We start from the raw sequence: 21,241 nt of genomic DNA, 5'->3' as shown, positions 1-21,241 counted from the left end.
TACAGGAGGGAGACCATGCCCAGAGCCATATGGTCGGCACTAAACAATGAAATGCATCGCCAGCATTCAGCATTTTTTTTTAACGATATGATTTTATCTAAGGCTGCAATGACTCACTGGGTAACTCGGAAAACTCAATTATTTAAAAAAGCCCTTAAAGTAAAAATAATTTGCTTTGATCCTTCCAAGTGCTCAAGAAAGGGGAACTCCCATCCAATGCTATTTGTTTTACACAGTGAAAAACTAAAGGTAAGCTACAGAAATTAAAATAAAACATGCAGATGAACTGTTTACTTGGTCTGAGAGACAGCGCTTAAATTAGGCAGCCTGATGAAGGCTGTCGGCAGCCACCCAAATTTATATTCCAGCAATACCTGGAACAAGTAGGGGCGAGACTAAAGTGAGCCATGGGGTGTAGAAAAACATTGTTATTTCAAGGCTTTAGTAACATTTATTTACATGAATATACAAATGAACACAAAACAAATCTACCCCATCTTGGAGACAATGCTGTGAGAACTCTTTTTTTTTTTTGTCTGCTATTAAAAAAGCCTTCCAAAAAAAGACAGTAACAGCTATTTTAGTTACTTTATCATTTTAATTTGCATGTATACCCTGACAATTCTGTCCTTGTGATTGTTTATGAAAAGCTTAATATGGCCATAATTTACACATAAAAACATCAACGTAAAAAGGTTTAGTTTTCATTCAGCTATCATAAGAAGTTAAACTATTAAAAACATTGCAATTTCTAAACTGGAAACCAATGATCAGTTCATTCTGACAGACCTGCGTTTTTCCTTTTTAATACTTGTTATTACTCCTTAATAAGACAAAAGTACTTCTTATCTGATTGTTCCATCAATCAATCAAGTAATCGATAGGATACTTGAATACTAGAATAAATGAATAGCTGCACCTCCAATTTTATCCAAGGGGGAAAAAAAACAATTATTTGTTCAGTCTACGTGCCAAACTGGTGGCATAATTCCTCTATGGCCTACATAATGGCCTCAAATTGCATAGTATCAATATTTAGCTCATCTAAGTATCACATATGTCTTTGGATCACTGCTTTTCATGTGTGGTTAATTTATTAATATTACAACAGTTTATAATTTAGATCAATTTGGTTGACACCACTACGTAAGAGGCACTAAGAGTAATATCTAAGATGTGAAGTTTCAACTCTCACAAACTGCTTTAACAAACGGATATCTTTCCAGAGCTTAAATAGCTAACACAGCTAACAAGGAAGAAATGACAGCAATTAAATAACATGGGTACGACATTTACAAAATAAGATGACGTGCTGTTTACAGATCAACCCAGAATGAATCTGCATAATTTGACGCCAGGCTCAGTGCTCCCTTTGTTTTAAGAATAACAGTGAAGAAGACAAGAGAAGCAAAGAAAAAAATAAAATAAAGATAGGACAGAAAGCAAAAAGATGTAAAAAGGCCAAATCTTTTTATAAGCACCGGCAAAAAACAAAAACAAAGAATAAACTCAAAAGAGGAGATAAGAAACAGCTAAAGACCAAAGATGCACTTAACAATAAGAGCAGGCATGAAAGACAAAGAACAAAAGCCAAACAGATCACAATAAGAAAACAGACCTAGAAAAATCCAGAAATCTAAAGAGATAAAGATAGATATCTGACAAAGAAAAAAAAAACAACAACAACAAACAAAAAAACAAAACCCAACACTGAGCGAAAGACAAGGAAAATTAGTGCAAAGGAGGAAGTACCCCATCAGTGAGCTTGTGACAGTCACAGCACTGACAGAGGAGAGAGGGGAGTCATTCATAAAAGCAGCACATGACTTCATGACTGTTACATGCTTGTACTGCTGTGACCGCAATTGTCTGAACCAAAAGTGACTCAAATTCTGAGCACCACAGGTGTAAAAAGGTTTCATTTCCTTGAGCAACCTGTTGATAGAAAAAAAAAATCCCCAAAAAACATTCCACCCATGAATGTTTTCTGCATGTTTCATTAAAAAAAACAACAACAAAGAAAACTAAACAAAACAAGATGGAAACAATCAGGATGTAAAATGAGTGAATCACCTTCTTTTGTGGCAACAGTTATCAATTTGACATTACATAGATATAAAACAGAAACTCCACCCAAATACATGAGCAGTGTTTTTTCCCCTCACCCAAAACCAACAGGCATGCTTCACCACAAACTCAGTAATCTATATTATGTAACTTGACCTCAACAGATAGAATCAATCTTGTTCAATGCCACTGAGGCTGACAGTTAAAAAGCGACTGCCTTTCTTACGGTCTTGCTTGTAACAGCCAGCTGGCACATTGTAGCTCCCAACACTCGGGCAGAAAACAAACTTAAGGGTAACAGCACAAGCATTGTACACAAACCTCCTTTAACGAACACCACCGTGCCCACTTGGATGCATAAAGGCCAGGTTAAACATTACCGACTCCTACCTGGGCATCATTGCGAGTCTGCCAGTCTTTCCCCAGCCCTCTCCCCTCTCTCTATTCCTCTCTTGCTTCTCCTCTCCAAGTCAAACCAGGTTCTAAGAATAGCGGTGAACTAAATTCACACAACAACATGAGACTATCAGGTGATCGCAGGAACACTGTGTGTGCTGGACAGTACCGAGGCGGCAACAGCACTGAGTCTGGACCGCTGACAGCCAGAAAGCGCTGTGATAAGAGAGTGACAGTAGGGACTTGTTCGTCTGTTGTTTCTGAATCCCGCTCTTTTTTTTCCTCTCTCCCTTATTCATCAGCTTTCTCTTTCTTTCTCCAATTAATTTAAACATGCATTTTTTTCTCTTGTAGAACAAACTGCATATAAAAAACATTTGGGGTAAGAAAGAGCATAAAGCTGCCAAATCTTGTCAATGAAGTTCCCCACAACTTGAACTTCAGAGAAATGGACCAGTTTATTTAGGCTGCTCACAACCTAAAAATGGTCACCGTCCCATTCTTAAATACTAAACTACATTCCTTGTCACATATTCTCCACTCATATTAACTTGATATAACTGCAACGCTGACGCAAAACCTTCCACGGCTGTTCCGTGGAAGGTGTAAAGTGATAAAGGTCAAAACGTGGCAGCCTTGTTACCTAGACTGTACTGAATCAAGCATCAGCCTATACTGACCTCGAAGAGCCCTAGCTTTCTCACTCTCTCATGCCACTAGAATGTGTGTGTGTGTGTGTGTGTGTGTTCGAGACAGAGAGACAGTTACATAAACATCCCCTCTGCCTAAGCTGTGTGACGTTCTTCCGGCTGTGTGTGACAGAGGGTTCCGATAGGTGCAGCAGCTTGTGTTTTAAAAAGACATTTCTGCAGCCAGCAACCACAAGAGGGTCAACAGTGTCATAAAACTGGACAATTCCTACAATGAAAAACAAAACAAATAAAAAAAAACTTCCCCATCATACAGCATTTTGCCATTTAACTGAAAGCCCAAGTTCAAGTTAGTTGGAATTTCACTGCATGTGCTTGAATCCTGATGACTAATTTACTTGTCATTTAAAAACTCATCTAAAAGTAAGAAAATGCTCAGGAAACTTAAAATCGATCACAATCTGATAGCCCAGGTAGAACTTACAAATATGGCATGTGAACTCAAAATTAACATTAAATTACAAGCTGAAATGTGTAGCATAACATGACATCATACACACACACACACACACACACACGATTGTTCAGTGTAGCTAATGTTAGCAGAGGCAGCCTTCCTTCCTTAATGTGGTTACACACTGGTTCTGTGTGGTTATAGGTTTACTCGAAGACTGCGGACACACAACCATTAATTTTCTACATGAACGTAAGGCACGACTGCTCTTGTTCATTCAGCTTTCATCTGCTTCCACCTCACTTTTTTTTTCTTTTCTTTTTTTTTACAGCTTCCCATCAGAGGGCCGTCTGTGGAGGCTACAGCACTGGGTAATATTGGATGGTGTCATAGCATGTTAAAATCAACAGGTGCTTAACTGTCTTGAAAAGGCAGCTACACTGAACATACTGCACACTATTTGCTGAAAATCCCTGCTTGAAATTTTAGAGCACAAAGTGCATTTTGGCAAATATTGAACAGAAACAGGGAAGTAAAGCGGCAACATATGACCAAAGTCAGGCGTAAAGACTGAAACCGCTGACCCTAAGGTTGTGTGTAATAGCAAGCAAACCACACCAAGAAGAATCTAGATAAAGTAGAGAGAGCTTTCCATGTGGGAAGCCTGCTCAGTGATGACTTTAGAGATCATTACACAGGAGTACTACTGAAGTCATGTATCAATATGCATGTACTGACAGCATAGGAAAGCTGTATATAGCTCCTAACACAGCTCATGCACCTTCACAAACCCCCAATGTAAAACATGTATGAGTACCAGCTGCACCGCTAGTTGTGAGCTATAGGTCATTCTGTGCCATAGTGCTACTTTCCAGCATGGCACATAGGCAATACAAACAACTATAAATACATAAATCACTATGTGACCCTGAAACGCAGTTAACACATCTAATCTTTCAGACATATCTAAGCTTTCATCAGCTCATATTGTATACATATGTTCTCAGAAACTCAGACAAGTGCTAATACTTCCCAAGAAGTAGAAGATACTTCTGCCTAGATGTCAAATTTGAAACCTTCCCTGCAGGAATTGGTGTATCTGTGAAATGGTATACAGTCTGAAAATTAACAAACAACAGAAACAACACTCCTCTGCTGCTGGAGAAAGCCAACAGAAACCTCCATGGGAAAAATGTTCATTAATCAACTGATTAAGGTAAACAAGTTGTTTATTCATTATTAAATAATTAATCTACTGAAAATAATCTGAGGGTCCAAGTTTTTTTTTTATGAGGGGAGGGGAACTACCATTACAATACAGTGAACATATTGTCACACACGCTCTGAAAACACCTGACTACCTGCATATCAGCTAGTTTCTGTGCTGATTATGTAGCATTGAGGACTTCTGCATTCCAGCAGTCACATGATACTGAGAGCATTTCTGGAACACCCTGAGATGACGGTTCACACCTACAATATAGACACACAGAGACTAGCTGATTAAAGTAGGCAGATATAATAGATAATCAATTAGCTGTAAACACCATATCTGAATAAAAGGTCACAAGTAAAGCAAAAAGTAGCCCAGTCTAAGTGTATTCTCTGACAACACTCGTGTTTTATGTGGAAGGTTTAGCCAGTGGGAACACTTTTTTTTTTTTTTTAATTTATTTATTTACTTCTAACTTTTCTTACTATACACATCCTCTGCATTTATCTTTACCCAGTGAGGTTGTGTACACTCTGGATTAACTCTGTGTGACAACTTCTGAATCAGCAACACATGACAGAAAATGAGTGACAGCTGAGTTGGGAGTATCGAGTGTATGACTATTTCTCACAAATAATCACATGAACGGAACATCAAGCTGAAGAGTACTGGTGGAAGTCACGTAGAAATCGGGGTAAACGGTCAGTGCTGCACATGTAAATCAAATTCTAATAAGCAAAAAAAAGATCATATGATCGAGAGATTCAGTTTCGCCTCAAAAAGCAAATATCATTTCACTGCATCAAAACACCTCCCTCACCATGCTTTCTGTCATTTCTTCCTTTCAACACTCTTCTCATTTAGAGATTGAATGTAGGCTAATTAGTTAATATGAATTTTCTGACGGCTATAGACGTCAATGGCAGTGAATGAGTTAAATATACATTTAGGATAAATTACAAAAAAAAAAAAATGTTTATCCATGTGGTTAAAGTCCTATCTTTTAAATAGGACATTTTGTGTTAAGTTGGGGTCGGCTTCATCCTCTGTGGCCCCTCTGCTTTGGGGTGTTCCACAGGGATCTATTCTTGGGCCGTTATTGTTTTCATTGTACCTCTTGCCCCTTGGCGCGATTTTCCGAAAGCATAAAGTGCCATTCCATCTATACGCAGATGACTGACAGCTCTACTTACCTCTTAGTCATTCTGATAGTCTCCCAACTGGACCTCTGCTTGACTGCCTTACTGATGTCAAAGCATGGATGGCAAACAACTTTTTAAATTTTAATGATCGGAAGACAGAAGCAATTTTATTTGGCCCAAATCGTTCTTCTCATACTCTGGATGTTGATCTTGCAGCTTTGACTTCCCAACTAAAGAGTTCGATCACAAATCTCGGAGTTAAAATTGATTCTGCACTCACCTTTGATGACCATGTAAACGGGGTGGTAAAATCAGCATTTTATCACCTCAGACGTTTATCAAAGGTTAAGCCCTTTCTTTCCAAGCGTGACTTGGAAAGCGTTATTCATGCCTTTATTACCTCACGTTTAGATTATTGTAATTCTCTTTTAACAGGGGTTGGGCAGGGCACTTTGTCACGCTTGCAATTAGTGCAAAATGCTGCGGCACGATTTTTAACTGGTAGAAGAAAATTTGATCACATCACTCCGATTTTGGCCTCTTTACACTGGCTTCCAATTGAATTCAGGATCCGTTTTAAAGTCCTTTTATTGGCTTTTAAATCTCTAAATGGTCTGGCACCTGTTTATTTGTCTGATTTGTTGAAGCCCCACGTCCCCACTCGTTCCCTTCGGTCAGCTGAGCAGTTGCTGCTTTCGGTCCCAAAGTCACGGCTGAAACTTAGAGGAGACCGAGCGTTCTCTGTTGCCGCGCCAATGCTTTGGAATAACCTTCCTCTCCATATTAGACAGGCTGCATCAGTGCCAGTTTTTAAGTCTTTATTAAAAACCTATTTTTATTCCCTGGCTTTTAACTCTGTGGGTAACTGACATTTTTATTTTTATTTTTTTTATTGTTTTTTAACTTTATTGCTATGTCTATTACTATGTGCATATTAGTATTGTACAGCACTTTGGTCTACCAGGTGTGTTTTTAAAGTGCTATATAAATAAATAAATGATGATGATGATGATCCAAATAAAAAAGAATTTCAATACCCAAAAATGTGTCTCTGCATCAGCCCCAAGTATCCAGTGTAAAAAAAAAAAAAGCAAATGTAATTTTCTCTGATCTTCTCAGGTACATCTGTAATGTATTGGTAAGGTCACATGCAAACTTGCTATACAGTAGAAATGTCAAACAACAAATCAGTCATAGAAAATAAACTAATAACTCCTCTCATCACTGTACCATGCAAATAACATAGGGAGTTCCTTAATGCGTATACGCCACAGGATAAGCAGGCCTAGCTAAATGTAAAGTCATCATCCTAGCATTCATTTGGAAATGTCAGTGACTTGGTAACCAGAAACCATAAAAGCCTTATCTTCAAGCAACCACAGACAAAACAACTACTGGTGACGCAATTTGAGCAAGCATTATATAAAACTTTGAGGCTAGGGGTACCAGCGAGGCGATTACCAATGACAACAAAGGATAGTGTTGATTGACATACGACAGAGAACCAAAGACATTAGAGGGTTACCTAAGCATGTGGAGCCTTGAATGTCCATTAGAGACAAGCTGTTAACTATAAACTACAGCCGACAAGAACTGCTTTCAGTATGGACACTCCTTTAGGTCCTTAAACTGAGTATGAGCTTCACATGGCAGACAGCTGATTGATCCATACAGTGTTTGCAGGGAGGTCGCATGTTCTGGACACACAAAGGCCAATTAAAACTCCTAATTCAACCTGTGGTTTGAGTTATCACATTCTAACTGGTAAATTATGTTTCTTCTCTTCGATCCGTGGGTTACCATGGATCATCTGCCTCCATCTCACCCTCTCCGTTGCATCCTCTTCTGTCACACCAACCATCTGAATGTCCCCCTTTAATATATGTATCCACAAGGCTCCTCTGTGGTCTTCTTCTTTTCAACCTGCTGGGCCCCTCCATCTTGATCATCCTTTGTCTAATATTTCCACTACCCGCCCTCTGCATATTCCTTCCATCTGAAACTTGCCTCTCTACCTTTGCCTCCAGTACATCTTTAATAGCCCTGCTTAGATTTCACGGCTGAACCTGCTAGGATACTAAAGGTAATGTAGAACAGCTATTTCACTGCCAAAAACATTTTGATACAACCTCTGGCGCTATAATTTTCATTCTGGTAGCACATGTAGACATAATTACACTGTGCTTAAATAGTAGAATAGACACTGACCCTTTGGCTCACAGAGCGTAATAGAAATTTAATATCAAGCTAAAGGGCACATTCTGAAAAGTTTGTGACGAATACAAACGCGTTTGCGCACCGCTGTAAAGTGTGTGATGCCCCTGCAACTTTAACATCAAATTATATCCTTACTATGACCCTGCAGTTCTGAGAAGCCTGAGTGTGGCCACTTGAAATAGCCCCGATAGGAACCCGATGACAGCCGTTGTCTTTACAGAACCTTGGCACGCTTGCAGCATTCACACAAGCATGCACCGAGGGAAGAAAGCAGCCCTGCAAAATAAAGCTATAACATTCACAGTAATCCATGTCAGTTTACACTTGCAAAGATGCTTAGGTTTTTTTTGCCAGCAACTTTGGTAACCATGTGATCACTCAACAAACATGACAGCCTGAGATTGATGAAAGCCTCACATGACACACCGAGTTATGAAAGTACGCAATGGAGGAAGGACGCCTTGCCAATCAGGAACCTGAGACACGACTTCTCCCAAACTATAAATAAAACATTTTTAAAGATAAATTCCACGGTGTGAGAAACAAAAAAAAAAAAAGTAGTACTCCAGCAAATGCAACGTCATGCATTTTCACAGGCTGTAATGAATAAGCTTGTCAAACATGATTTACTAAATCTACATGAATACACTGTACTAATTTAATTTATTTTAAATTCACCAAAGTTTTATTATATTTTCTAGACTTGTGACCATTTTATATCAACTTGAAAAGGAAACAGGTGAGTCCTAGTTTACCATAGAAAAAGTTTAATTCCACGAATCTATATATTAAACAGAAAACGTCAAACTTGAGTAAATCTGCTTTTACTCTCTTACTCGTATATTGTCTGTTAGTGCAGGTCATGTAGGAAGTTTCCTCAGCAGGCTGCCAGGACAAGCAGTTTGGGTGTGAGTGGGAGGACAAAGCTACTGGCTAATGATCAGGTCTCAGACTGGCTACAGGATGAGCCAAAGGCTTTTGGTGTAATGTACAGTATGCCGTCCCCAGTCAGGTGCCGCAGCCAGGGAAACAGGAGTCTTTTTAGGCTTTCCTCTCAGGGTCAGCCAAACTACTGCCCTCTATGGTATTCTGGAGGGCACAGTGGAGTGGTGTGGCAGTGCATGGTGTCGGTGATGCAGTATGCAGGCCAGAGGTTTGCAAAACAGGAAAGACTTCATCTCTTTTGGATATTAAAAAATATAGACTGGAAAATGCCAATAATAAGCCTGATGTACAAACTAAAAAAAGCTATTTCTGGTGTCACATTGGGCTTGCTTATTCCCCCCCCCAACCTGTCAGAGGTTTTTAAGGTCATTTTCTTTTAACGTCTTGACTGAAATTGACTGCAGCATCCTACCCAGCCAAATTTATTCATGGTATAATTCTCACACAGTGCTTTTTAAAAAAATACTTCAGAATAGGGCTGGGCCATATCATACTGTTCACAGTAATACCGGTGTAATGTTGGGCAACGATACGAAAATGAAATATCGCGATAGAATAAGGGTAAAACGCGCATGCGCAGTGCGTTTGTTTACATACGCACATGGCGGCGACACAGAATGAGAAGAGCGAAAGGGGATCGTTGAATGAAACAGATGAACCAGGTTTGTAAAAATGCTCCAACTTCAGTGGTGTGGAACTGGTTTGGCTTTCATCCGTCAGATACACAACAAAGCACTATTTTTGGTAAGAGCATGCTAGCGGGCCGTCGTTATTACCGTGTTATTTGGAAAATACGGCACACTTAAAATCAATCCTTTGATTTTTCTGAAAATCGACAGATTATAATCCCGTGTGTATGTATGAATTCTGGTTGTGTTTACTGACCTCGAAACGATTTTATGTGGTACATGGCACTCGAAAATCTGTCAAATGTTTCAGTACGACTTTGCTAAGCTACAAAGCCGCACTGCTCGATGGATTGTCGGAGCATTACGGCTATCGTAGGCAGGCGCCTCGCGGAGTGATACGTACTGTGCTTCAACATAATATTACGTATTGTGTGTGTATAACCTCTTTTTAAGTTTTGTGGATATTAAACATGGTTATGCTGAGGATATGTCGGCCAATTTCCACTGGAAATGCCTTTTGGTTAAACTGTCAGCAAGGAATTTGCATTTGCACTGTTAATTTTTTATATAACTTTAATGCACTTAAAAAAGCTGCCTGTTTAAGTGAAAATACGTTGATGTTTTGGGGGGTTTTTGCACTAATAAAGTTGAGGAGTTGTAAAGTATTTTGTCTAGTGTCAATTATATCGTCAGTTATATCGTTATCGCAAATTTTCAAATGTATATCGTGATAAATTTTTTGGTCATATCGCCCTGCTCTACTTCAGAATACTGTTAACGTCATCATTTCTGCAGGCCACCTCTGCCAGTAGACTGCAGTCACGTTATATTCTCTGTTCTGTCCATCTTTTAAGTTTGCATGCTCAGTTGCTAACCACTTCATCCTCCAACTTATTTGTTCCACCCTGTCCCATTAGATTCTCCTCCCTTAGACCCTCAACTCAGTGTTTTTTAAATTCCTTTTAACCATTTTTCTTTTATGCAGAAACTCCTAATGCTGCATCTTAGCCTATTCTTGCTACCACACAAGTGTCCCTCTCCAACCATGTCTCCACACAGTTCTGTCCTCTCTAGAGCATTTCATGCTTGATGAATGGGAAGCTTATGCCAGAGGTATGAAGAGCACAGCTGACCACTGAGCTAACAGAAAAGCCTGCTGCCTGCCTGTTTGCTCTGGGATTGATGCCAGTCAGCCCCCGCCCCTCCACGCACACACACACAGATTGCATTTATATCACTGGGTGCAGGGCACCTTTATGACAGTGGAACGTGCTCTGGCTCAGGCATGGACCAAAGTGCAAGCAGCACCACAAGGAGATGCGCTTTCAGGTAAATATCTTCCCCATGAGTGACAAGGTGGGAGAAACATTGTGCAATGCCAGTGTATTTAAAGCTTTAGAGCACGTTTTTCCAATGGTGGCAGACCTGACCCTGAGGGTGTGAGAGAAAATACACAGGGAGACTGCAAATCAACTCCCATTCAGCTCAATGATTCATTGCCATGTCAGGCTGAATGTAACCTTAGAGTTCTTATGCAGCTTACATCGGTTTTATACTCCATACATAAATAAAACTTTGTTTTAAGATTATGATTGGAAACATTATATATGCTAAGGACGCCCAGTTGCAAGCCTGACAGTATTGGGCAACATGTCGCCGCAATACTGCGTTAACTTGCCTTTAATTTTTAAAATACATGACCAGATCTTTATAGGGTAAATATCAAAGAGCACTGGTGTTTGGAAATGATAAATGTTTTCTATAGCTACATGGGAAATGACATGATTATCTGCTTTAGTGGATGTGGAACACAAGCAACGCGTGCAGGAAATATTATAATCACTACAAGCCATCTTGCATTTGTTCTAAGCATCGGTGTTCTAAGTAAACTCCAGCCACTTGTCTATTTAACATCACTGCAATGTTAGGTGATATTCAGACGCCATGTAGCGCTATTTCAGTAAAATTAACACTGTGCATCAACAGTCTACCGACACAGCAGCACGGTATGGGATGCGTCAGCGGCCGAATGAAGCGATCACATGTGCTTCCATTAAGAGCCCACGGTGTCCTGCTCTGTTGTCTGGTGGAGAGTACAGTAACAGAGGCAAAGTCGAGGGATGCTACTTCTAATTAGCTCCAAGTTATCAGGATCCAGCCAAAGATAAGCTACAAAAGAGCGCGACAATACTGTCACGTGCGTTTTTTCTTGCCACAATGCTGTTACCACAGAAACAAAGGGGAAAGAGGAGGGGGGAGCAAGGGAGAGACAAAGAGAAAGCGAGATACTTCTACTGTAACTTGCAAGCACCATTTGACTATCTTCGGGATGACAATAAAGCGTTTTTCACTTATCAGCTGACATAAACAATTACTTATATGAGCAAAAAAGTGATGGTTAACAAGCTGAGTCAAGTCCCACCAAGACAGCGCGTGCAGCAGCCTCGCTAACGTCCAACAGCTAGCATTAGCATGTAGCTAACCGCACCAACAAGGCACAACACGTCTCTCACGTCACTCTACACTTTTCCAACACCGATGTCAAATCAGCCAAACTACACAACGCTCATCTGCAGAGTGCCTCGAGTTCAATATAAGCGTTGCTCCAAATACACTGTCATTCCTTTCAGACGTCAAAGCGAAAGCCATAAATATTATTAACGTACACACGCACAACCCTACACACAAACCACAAACGGACACGCACGCACACAATAAGCTACCTGAAAGCTGGGTCCTCTTTGCTACACCTCGGGGGCGGCGATGAAAACGCATTTCTCTTGTTAAAAAGTTTCTGAAAGAGAGTCGGAGGCATCTTGTACCAAAATGAATTCGGTACAGAAAGTCTCTTTCCGTTTTCAAATCCACGACCAAATCTTGTTCCTTGTAACTGTCTCCATGGGTGTCACAGTCATATGACACGCATTAGTCACAGGAACAGCTTGGTAACCCACTACATTATTCTGATTGGCTCACCAGGCGCCAATGCTGCTACAACAAATAACCCGATTGGCTGATATTTTTGGTATAAGTACCACGTGGTGAGTGGATTCGCTGTGTTGATGTTTTGTCGGGGATCGTGACAGCATGAAATTTATTCACACTAAAAATGATCTAAGTGCGACTGCTGAACGGCTTGAGACACACACACACACACACACACACACACACACACACACTTCAGATATTATTGAAAGACACAGTTGAGAAAATAATTAAGTGTAAGAAACGCATCAAACACAGAACGGAGGGATCGCCACAAGAGGCATTTTAATGTATTTTTATTTGCTTTAGACACTTTCTAAATCAAATACATATGCAGATTTTGAGGACAAAGACAAATATACATAAATATAGATGGAGTATACTTAAAATACATATCTTATACATTTAAACTTTGCTTTTAAATCATTCTTCATTTAGAAAGTCTATAGTAACACGTGTCACGAGAATAAATGCAAATATGGACAAGCACAACAAGCAAAAAACACACATATATAGACACACATATATCATATTTAAAGGTGGAAAAGCTCACTGTATGGACAAGACAGACAATGGTTTTTAAAGGTAAATACATATGTGCCATCTAGTGGTCATTTCACATCACACTTTTTTCATATGAACATAAACGCCAGTCTAGCATGTCTCTTTAATTAGTTCTTAAATGTTATTTTAAGTTTGTTCCATAGATTCTTCTCTCCTTCTTTTAAGTAGTTACAGACCATTTTCATATAGGACTTTCTACAATTAGACTAATCTAATCCAGATGAGGGGGTAAAGCCACAGTTTTCTGTTTTCTTATTCTAGCTTCAAATGTGGCAGGAAAGATGGTTCGGTGCACTAAACAGCTGTGAAAGGAAATAAAGTAACACTTCTGAGTTTCACACATCTTTCTCTCATGACCTGAAAGAGAGTATCTCTCTCCTTGTCGGTGGCAAAGTCAAAGAGCTTGGGTTTCTTATGACTAGTTTTGACAGACCTTTTTAGCAACATGGTCAGAGCTAATGTTTCTTCTTCCGAGCTGATCTCTGCATCAGGCTTCAACTCCTCAGGTGGGCTGGACATTTGCAATGGCTTGTTGAGACTGGGAGTCATTAACTTTGAGGCTGGTATGCATTTTCCATCAAAGGTCTCAGCAATTACAGGACTTTTGAATGAAACCTTCTTCTTACACAAGATGGGTCTTCTGTAGCTGAGCTGTGGAATAAAAGTCATTTTGATCATGGCTGTGATCCCTCTTACTTTTGTTTCTAACAAAATAAAAATGAGCTACATCATATCAAATTTAAACAGATGTAAATAAATGGGCAGATGACTTCTTACTCTTGGTGGGGTTTTCCTCTTAAAGGTTTTGTCTGCAAATTTAGGACAGAAACCACAAAAGTAGTCGTAATAATTATACAATATCTATTTCTTTTCTGTGTGTGGAGTTGATTTTAAAATACATATGAAATATATGCACTTGCCAGGCACTTCATTAGGTACACCTTGCTAGTACAGTTGTGGGCGCCTTTTTGGTTCCAGAACTGCCCAAATTCCTTGACTTCAATAAGGTGCTGGAAACATTCGTCAAAGAATTTGGCCTATATTGACATGATAGCATCACACAGTTGCTGCAGATTTGTTGGCTGCATATGAATAATGTGGATTTCCTGTTTCACCACATTCCATAGGTGCTCTATCAGACTGAAATCAGGTATTTAAATGATACTCACTTGGTACTAAGGGGCCCACATGTGCCAGAAAAATATTCTCCATGCCATTACACCACCCCCACCACCAGCAGCATGAACTGCTGCTAAAAAGGCATGGTCGATCCATGCTTTTATTTTGTTAACACCAAAATCTGATTGTAGCCTGTGAATACTGTGCAGAAAAACTCGAGGCTCATCAGACCAGGCAACATTGCTCCAGTCTTCTCTTACTCAGTGTTGGTGAGCCCTGCATTCAGAGATCCTCTTGGTTGCAATGCTCTAAATATTTGTTTACTGTTGCCTTCCCATCAGTTCAAAGCAGTCAGGCCATTTTTCTCTGACCTCTGGCATCAAAGCATTTTCTCCAAGAGAACTGCTGCTCACTCGATATTCCCTCTTTGTTTTTGACAATTTCCTGTAAAACCCAGTAGAAAAATCCCAGTAGATCAGCAATTTATAAAATACTCAGACCAGCCTGTTTGGCACCAACAACCAAGCTACTTTCAAAGTTACCTTTCTTCTCCATTCTGATGCTCAGTTTGAACTTCGGCAGGTCTTCATGATCATATCTTAGTGCCTAAATGCACATAGTTGATGCTATGTGATTGGTTGATTATACATTTGCTTTAGTGAGGAATTGAACAAGCGTTCCTAATAAAGTGGTCGGCAAGCGTAGTTTGCAATAATAGTCATGCTCTGAATAATACTTAAGGAAGATATGTTTCTTATGAAATGAGAGCCTTTACCTGATTTCAACGAGTCATTTTGTACTTTAGCAGCAGATCCGGCTTCTCTGTTGTTGCTTGATAAAGAAATAATAAGGAATGAAGCAGTTAAATTGCGTGAGCCACAAGTACTAAATGCTTTGAGATTCAACTGAGAAGACTTACCTGATCTCACAGGTCTTTTCAACAAGAATAGTGGAGGCATCTGCAGACAGAGTTACTCCTTTTCAGACACACAGGTATGGTTTGGGTACGCATGTAAATAAGACTGCATTTAATTAAAGCATACTTGGCATTTTTTCTAAGAACATTAAAATATGCTATAAAAACAAAGTTACTGTTCCTTTTTTTGTTCATTTGCTACTTCTAAAAGAGAAACATTTTAAATGTAATTATCAGATGGAGTCTAAGGAGCTTGCAAAAAAAAGACGTACCAAACATGACTGAGTATGAATAAAGTTATACTCTTAATACCTTTGTTCAATTAAGTGGAATTTATTGAACTGAAAAAAAGAGAGAAAATTAAAGTGTGCCTGAGATTTGTTCCCAGTATTACCCAGGATGGTAGAAAGGTTAGGGGGATGATGCATGTGTATGCTCTCAGCATGGCTGACATCCAACAAAGTGGAGTTTTTTATGTGACGATGGAGATCCAGCAGGTCTTCCTCAATGGAAAAATTGAAGGTTTCCACTATCAAGACAAAAATAAAAGTGAGAGACCAAGTGTGGCTGTGGACATACAAAAATGTACACATACAAATGCACTCAGACACACCCTTGTTTTCTCTTCTGAAGATCTCTGGAGAGGGAAGATTGTTAGAAGTTGCAGAGTCCAAAAAGTCCTCATCCTCTGTGTCACCAGAGCTGAAAGTTGTGGCAGTCTCCATGCTAGATAATGTGAAGCTTTCTGGCGTCACTGCCAAGCTTTGCTCGTCTTCTTTACCCGACATTTCATCACCTTCATGAGCCTCTACTACAGTCACCTGAATGGCAGGTAAGGTTGCTTTGTGTCTGGTAGTTTCAGTAAATGCAGGAGTGCTTAAGCTAAAAGTAGATTTATGGTGTACAGTGTTGGCCTGTGTGAAAAGAATAAGCATAGAAAGGGGAGGAAATAAAACGAATCTGGTGACTGAAGGTTATAGCATCTGATTCTAATGCTTTTTTATACTTAAACTCTTCAGTCAAATTTGTCTTTGGTTGTGGATTTTTTTGTTGTAATAATTCTTCAGGGCAATATATCCGTCTGGCACTGGCAGAGAAATTTGGCAGGTTGTTCACCCACATACTCGGCTCCTCAATGCACCTTTAAGGGGAAATAGAGTATAAGACTTATCGCCAAGAAGCGCTGTTACAACAAATAAATCGTCAACCAAACACTAATTTCCTCATTTTCTGAATAATTGCTCTTCACTCTTTTCTCACATGATCTGATGTATGTGTTCTATAGAACAAAATGCACATGTCACTTTAACTTCTTGCCAGTTTATTGGGGGACTCTTTGTGGCTTCAGCATCAACATTCACTTGTTTTTTTTCTCCACGTAGATTCCTTCATATTTTCTTCTCGTCACCCATAATTGTGAACTAGTAAATATTGGATATCAGTGACTGTTAATCTTACATGAATACAAAACATCTGGGCACACTTACAGATACTGGGCTCTTTGGTTTGACAGTGGAGTCATTCGTGACTTCCCTCTCAGGTTCTTCTGGAAAAGCTTCATAATGCTTGCGGAATAGAAGTTTCCTGTGCTCTTAAAGTTTGAAAGCATGGATGCAGAGAACAATTTAATGAGAACAGAAAATGGCTTTGCCTTTATTTACACTTTTTTAAAAAGTGTACAATCAATAGATATATTAGATCTCCTCTTAGGTTTACACTAAGTAGATTTAACAGATTTAGAAAAGCAGTTAAAACCTGAGATAAGAAACATGAAGGTGTTCATAATATATTTCCCAACACCTTTTTGCCCTCACAATGAGAACTAGGCTCAGACCAAGATTAAAACTTTAACTTTTAAATAAACAAGTAAGCCACCTGAAGTTTAACGTTTTAATGTAGACTGCGTTAAAATGTGTATTACAGTGTTTTTCTTACGGTCTCGTCTGGTCAGCGCTGGTTTCACGGGTGTATCTCGTTTGATAGGTAATCCACTGTCACAACGGAGTCTAATCTGGCGCTTGTATCGATCCATTTCCAATTAAACTGACTTAAAGACCAAATCACTTGCCATTCAGTGAACTGCTACACTATAAAACTGCTTCAGCTAATGGTACTAGTAAAAAATATAATTAGGAGAGAGTGTCTTTAATCTAATGCTTCAAGTTCTGCCTTTATCGTCCCCTGACCATTCTGTGCGTTACTTAGCAACGAAGCACACCTGCAGAATATGTGATCAGCTGCTAATCACCACTTTTAACGCACGACTGAAGCGATTTATTCGCATTTGCATGCTATTTAGAAACTCTGGAAAGATTTGGTAAGCGTTTATGTCAACCTTCATGCTTGCCATGCCTTGACAGATGCGATAAAAGTGAAATCACTGCCCTGCCATAGTAAAATTGGGTCAGTTTTAAAGTTCGTTTGCAGAAATGGACACAAAGAACTCAGCCTAGCTTAACATAGCATTGATAGACTTCATTAGGTAAAGCCCCCTAAGCTTCTTCTTTTGCCTTAAGAATTGCCTTAATTCTTGGTGGTATAAATTCAGCAAGGTGCTGGAAAGTATATGAGTACAGTAAGAAACATGAGGTGATTAAAGGTTTGTGACATACTGTAGCGTGTTGCTGCAAAGAGCCACCAGAAGACCGGTACACTGGTCATAAAGGGATAGACATTGTCAGCAATTCTGCTGTATGCTGTGGCATTTAAATTATGGTACTAAGGAGCTCACATGTGCTTAGAAAATGTCCCTAATATTACACCAGCAGAGGCAGGATGCATACATGCATCTACTATTGTTCAAGTTTTGGTGAGCCTGTGCAAATCTTAGCCTCTGTTTTCTGTTCTTAGCTGACAAGAGTGACAACAGTTGTGGTCCTCTGCTATTGTAGCAATTTGGATCAAGGTTTGGTGTGTTGCACATTCAGAGATGATCTTCTGCATACCTTGGTTGTAGTGAGTGGTTATTTGAGTTGCTGTTGCCTTTCTATCAGCTCAAAGCAATTTCACCATTCTCTTCTGACCTCTGGCATCAACAAGTCATTTTCCCAGATAACTGCTGCTCGCAGGATATTTTCTGTTTTTCAGGCCAGTCTCTGTAGGCCCTAGAGACGGTTCTGTGGGAAAACCCCAGTAAGGGAACAGTTTCTGACATTCTTAGACCTGGCACCAATAACCATGCCGTGTTCAAAGTCATTTAAATTACCTTTCGTCCTCATTGTGATGTTGAGTTTGAACTTTGGCAAGATATTTTAACCATTTTGACCACTATTCCGGGTGCTAGTTTAGCTCATTGGGTTGATGCATTTCCCCCCTGCTCTCTCCCAGCTTTCCTTTCAACTGTTCTTTAAGAGCCGTTCTCATCACATATTAAGATTGATTGTGTGACAAAGGGCCAAAGGAACACAGTCTTTCTTGCATCTAAAAACAATATTACTTACCTTTTAGAAAATAAAATAATATTTTGATATGAGTGTAAATAGATTTGTGAAGTGCATTAAGCTTAAAATACTCCTATTCCTTTACGTAATGGAGTATTTTGATACTGTGGTTGGTACTGTCCTTTATGAGTTCCTCTCATCACTGCTAATCTGGAGGATAGTTCAGTCTTTTTTCATGTTACCATCCTGACATAAAAAATTGCATTCAACATCATTAAAAAAGGACCAAGACACTAGTTGAAAATCATTCCAGAACATTTTTTATTTCACTGCCCTTGTCCTAATCCCCAACCTCCCTCATCCCGATTGCTGCACTTGATCATTACAGGATATGGTGCTTATTCCATTTTTACAGCAGAATAGATAAATAAATAAGTACAGTTCATCTCACTACACGCAATAAGAGAGAAAAAAAAATCATTCAAACCATTGATTCAATAAATATGCTTACATCTAGCTGTCTTCATTTATGTACATCCGCATTGTTTATGCTTTGGGACGGTAATCAACTTAAAAAGCGAATACATTACTTCTACGTGTAAACCTTTTTAAAAAACATGGTATCGTTTGTTTAAAAGTTGATGTTTGTTCTAGCGGAATTCATCATTGGCTCTTCTAAGTGAAACAGCCCTGTACCTGCAGCTGTGGCTGTCAGCAGCTAGATACAACCGGCTCCTAATGACCATAAAGAAATGCTTGTCTTTTTTCTCGTTAAATGCCAATGGTCCCAGCATTACAGGGCAAATTGCATGCATTGCCCCAAGGCCTGGTGTTGCATTAAATATTTTGTTTTCTTTTACCTGACATTCTCTTTGTGCAAAGATGAGTGAGAAAGAAGTCTGAACCTCGATGACCGTTACAGATCGCCGGCCCTTACATAAACAAGGAGCATGCATGCTAAACCTCTGACTGCAGCCATGTTGAACTGACATAATGAATGAGTGCGCGGATACATGACACAAAGTGTAATTTGGGTGTGGCTCAGACAATGAGATGCTTTACATGGGACAGTGTGGACAGCGATGATTTGAAAGGCAGCTGCTCTCTCTCTGAACCTTATTATTGTAAATCTGCTTTCAAACAGAAGGGTGTAATTTCATCTAATTGCACCATATTTGGGTTATACCCAACTTTAATTCTTGTATCTGTTCGGGGTGGTGTATCAGCCACCTTACTAGCGCCGTTTTTTTATTGAAAGAAAATCTAACTTTTTCCACTGGGGATGAAATCCATTACAATTCTACAAGGTGTCAGCATTAATGTACATTTTGACATCTCCTGGAGCTACACTATACACTAAAACATCACACTTGCTGTCGTATGACTGTGTTACTCTTGTAAAACAGATGAGTTTTGTTTGGCTGGTAGATTTAAAGAGGAAAGAAGAGCTGAGGAAGTGGGAATGATGATGCTGAGTTTCTGATGCTGGGGAGTGGGTGTATTTGTTTTTGGGTCAATAGCAGGTAGCAATGTATGGATGATTTTAAATGCCTCAATTAAAACAAAGAAAACAAAAATACATCGTACAATACACACCATTTCGTGGACATTATTATCTTTTTTTGTATTCACTGACAGTGTGAATCATGTGAGAAGCCAATGTTAAAAACTAAACTCTAAAATAACATAATGGAAAGTTTTTCGGTGACATGATTTTCCATCTGACATTAAAATTAATAGGCGTGAGTCAAACTGACTGAGACATTGGTTTTGAATTTAATCAGTTGATATTTGTATTAGTGATGTACTAATAAGACTCTACCTACCATGTGGGAATCTGCTAGCATTAGCTTGTTGTCCTCCTTTAAATCATTGTTTACTGTATGCATACAGAAATCAGCTATCAGCACATCACGTGAATTGTGCCAAGACGTTCTCCCCCAGCTTTTTAACCTGTCCCCTAATAAACTGACAGCTGATTAACTGAACTTAATTCACAGTAAGTAGCAGTATCCCTACAGCTAATGCTAGCTAATAAAGTCAACACATTGCCATACCCCTAAAACGGTTGAGTCATTGCACCCTAAATAATTGGAGAGTTTTGGCATTTATGATGCGTCTTCATTTGTAGTAAGAACAAGTTTCCTTTCACCCCCTTATAAAATCCCAGTAACCATTCTTTACATTCATTATGGGTAACTCCATGCTGCCCTCTGCTGGCTAACCCTGAAATTGTTTTTGTTTTGTGACGGAAATTCATGTCACACGAAAAAAGAAATACGTTCCTTTTTATGGACTAAAATTTTTAAGTGTCGATTTAAAATATGTTTTCAATTAATTATGAAACAGTGAATGCGTACATAAAAAGGAAATACATATGACAATGTGCATTGTATTTCGCTTTATTGATTTCTTTAATTTGTTTTTATCTAGGCATTTTTAATCATCTACCGTTGGGCCAGTTTTGCTTTGCTTTCCGAAAGCACGTTAAGCGTCAGGTGACACATCTTTGTCCCACTGCAGGTCGCTGGACAAAGCGTCTGTTGTTGTTGTTTGATTGCTTT

The 21,241-nt window shown here is 39.3% G+C and overlaps 3 protein-coding genes across 5 annotated transcripts in view; 1 reads left to right on the top strand and 2 right to left on the bottom strand.

Moving 5' to 3' along the window:
* The window catches only part of fnip1 (folliculin interacting protein 1), a 39,355-nt gene extending 26,739 nt beyond the window's left edge, over nucleotides 1-12,616 (bottom strand). For 2 of the 3 annotated variants that reach the window (XM_085364645.1, XM_085364647.1), the window contains exon 1: nucleotides 12,437-12,616. In XM_085364645.1, the coding sequence (XP_085220771.1) occupies nucleotides 12,437-12,528 (92 nt within the window). In that variant the 5' untranslated portion in view covers nucleotides 12,529-12,616. Of the gene's footprint in view, nucleotides 1-2,457; nucleotides 2,571-12,436 lie in introns of those variants that run through there. The other variant, XM_085364646.1, reaches the window with a different exon arrangement.
* Nucleotides 10,982-21,241, top strand: part of irf1b (interferon regulatory factor 1b) — a 66,014-nt gene continuing 55,754 nt past the window's right edge. Inside the window, exons 1-2 of the mRNA XM_085364651.1 lie at nucleotides 10,982-11,042; nucleotides 15,931-16,129. Of these exons, the coding sequence (XP_085220777.1) occupies nucleotides 16,098-16,129 (32 nt within the window). The 5' untranslated portion in view covers nucleotides 10,982-11,042; nucleotides 15,931-16,097. The remainder of the gene's footprint in view (nucleotides 11,043-15,930; nucleotides 16,130-21,241) is intronic.
* Nucleotides 13,557-17,329, bottom strand: LOC146624533 (uncharacterized). Its single transcript, XM_085364653.1, has 8 exons — nucleotides 17,233-17,329; nucleotides 16,785-16,888; nucleotides 15,911-16,211; nucleotides 15,692-15,826; nucleotides 15,301-15,358; nucleotides 15,157-15,212; nucleotides 14,040-14,071; nucleotides 13,557-13,913 (listed from the first exon to the last, which is right to left on the bottom strand). Exons 1-8 carry the CDS (start codon nucleotides 17,327-17,329, stop codon nucleotides 13,557-13,559), a joined length of 1,140 nt encoding a protein of 379 aa, XP_085220779.1.

The sequence above is a fragment of the Diplotaxodon limnothrissa genome, linkage group LG10, assembly GCF_057381915.1.
Source record: "Diplotaxodon limnothrissa isolate DT_005_m linkage group LG10, D_limnothrissa_male_GT1.1, whole genome shotgun sequence".
In the NCBI taxonomy this organism is placed as follows: domain Eukaryota; kingdom Metazoa; phylum Chordata; class Actinopteri; order Cichliformes; family Cichlidae; genus Diplotaxodon; species Diplotaxodon limnothrissa.
This window is presented reverse-complemented; position numbering and strand designations above follow the sequence as displayed.

Excerpts from the sequence above, each read along its gene's own strand:
- LOC146624533 (XM_085364653.1), bottom strand. The coding sequence starts at position 17,329 with ATGGATCGATACAAGCGCCAGATTAGACTCCGTTGTGACAGTGGATTA. Across the intron at positions 16,212-16,784 it reads AACCAAAGAGCCCAGTATCT|GCCAACACTGTACACCATAA; the intron begins GTAAGTGTGCCC and ends CTTTTCACACAG. Across the intron at positions 15,359-15,691 it reads TAACCTTTCTACCATCCTGG|GAGTAACTCTGTCTGCAGAT; the intron begins GTAATACTGGGA and ends GTGTCTGAAAAG.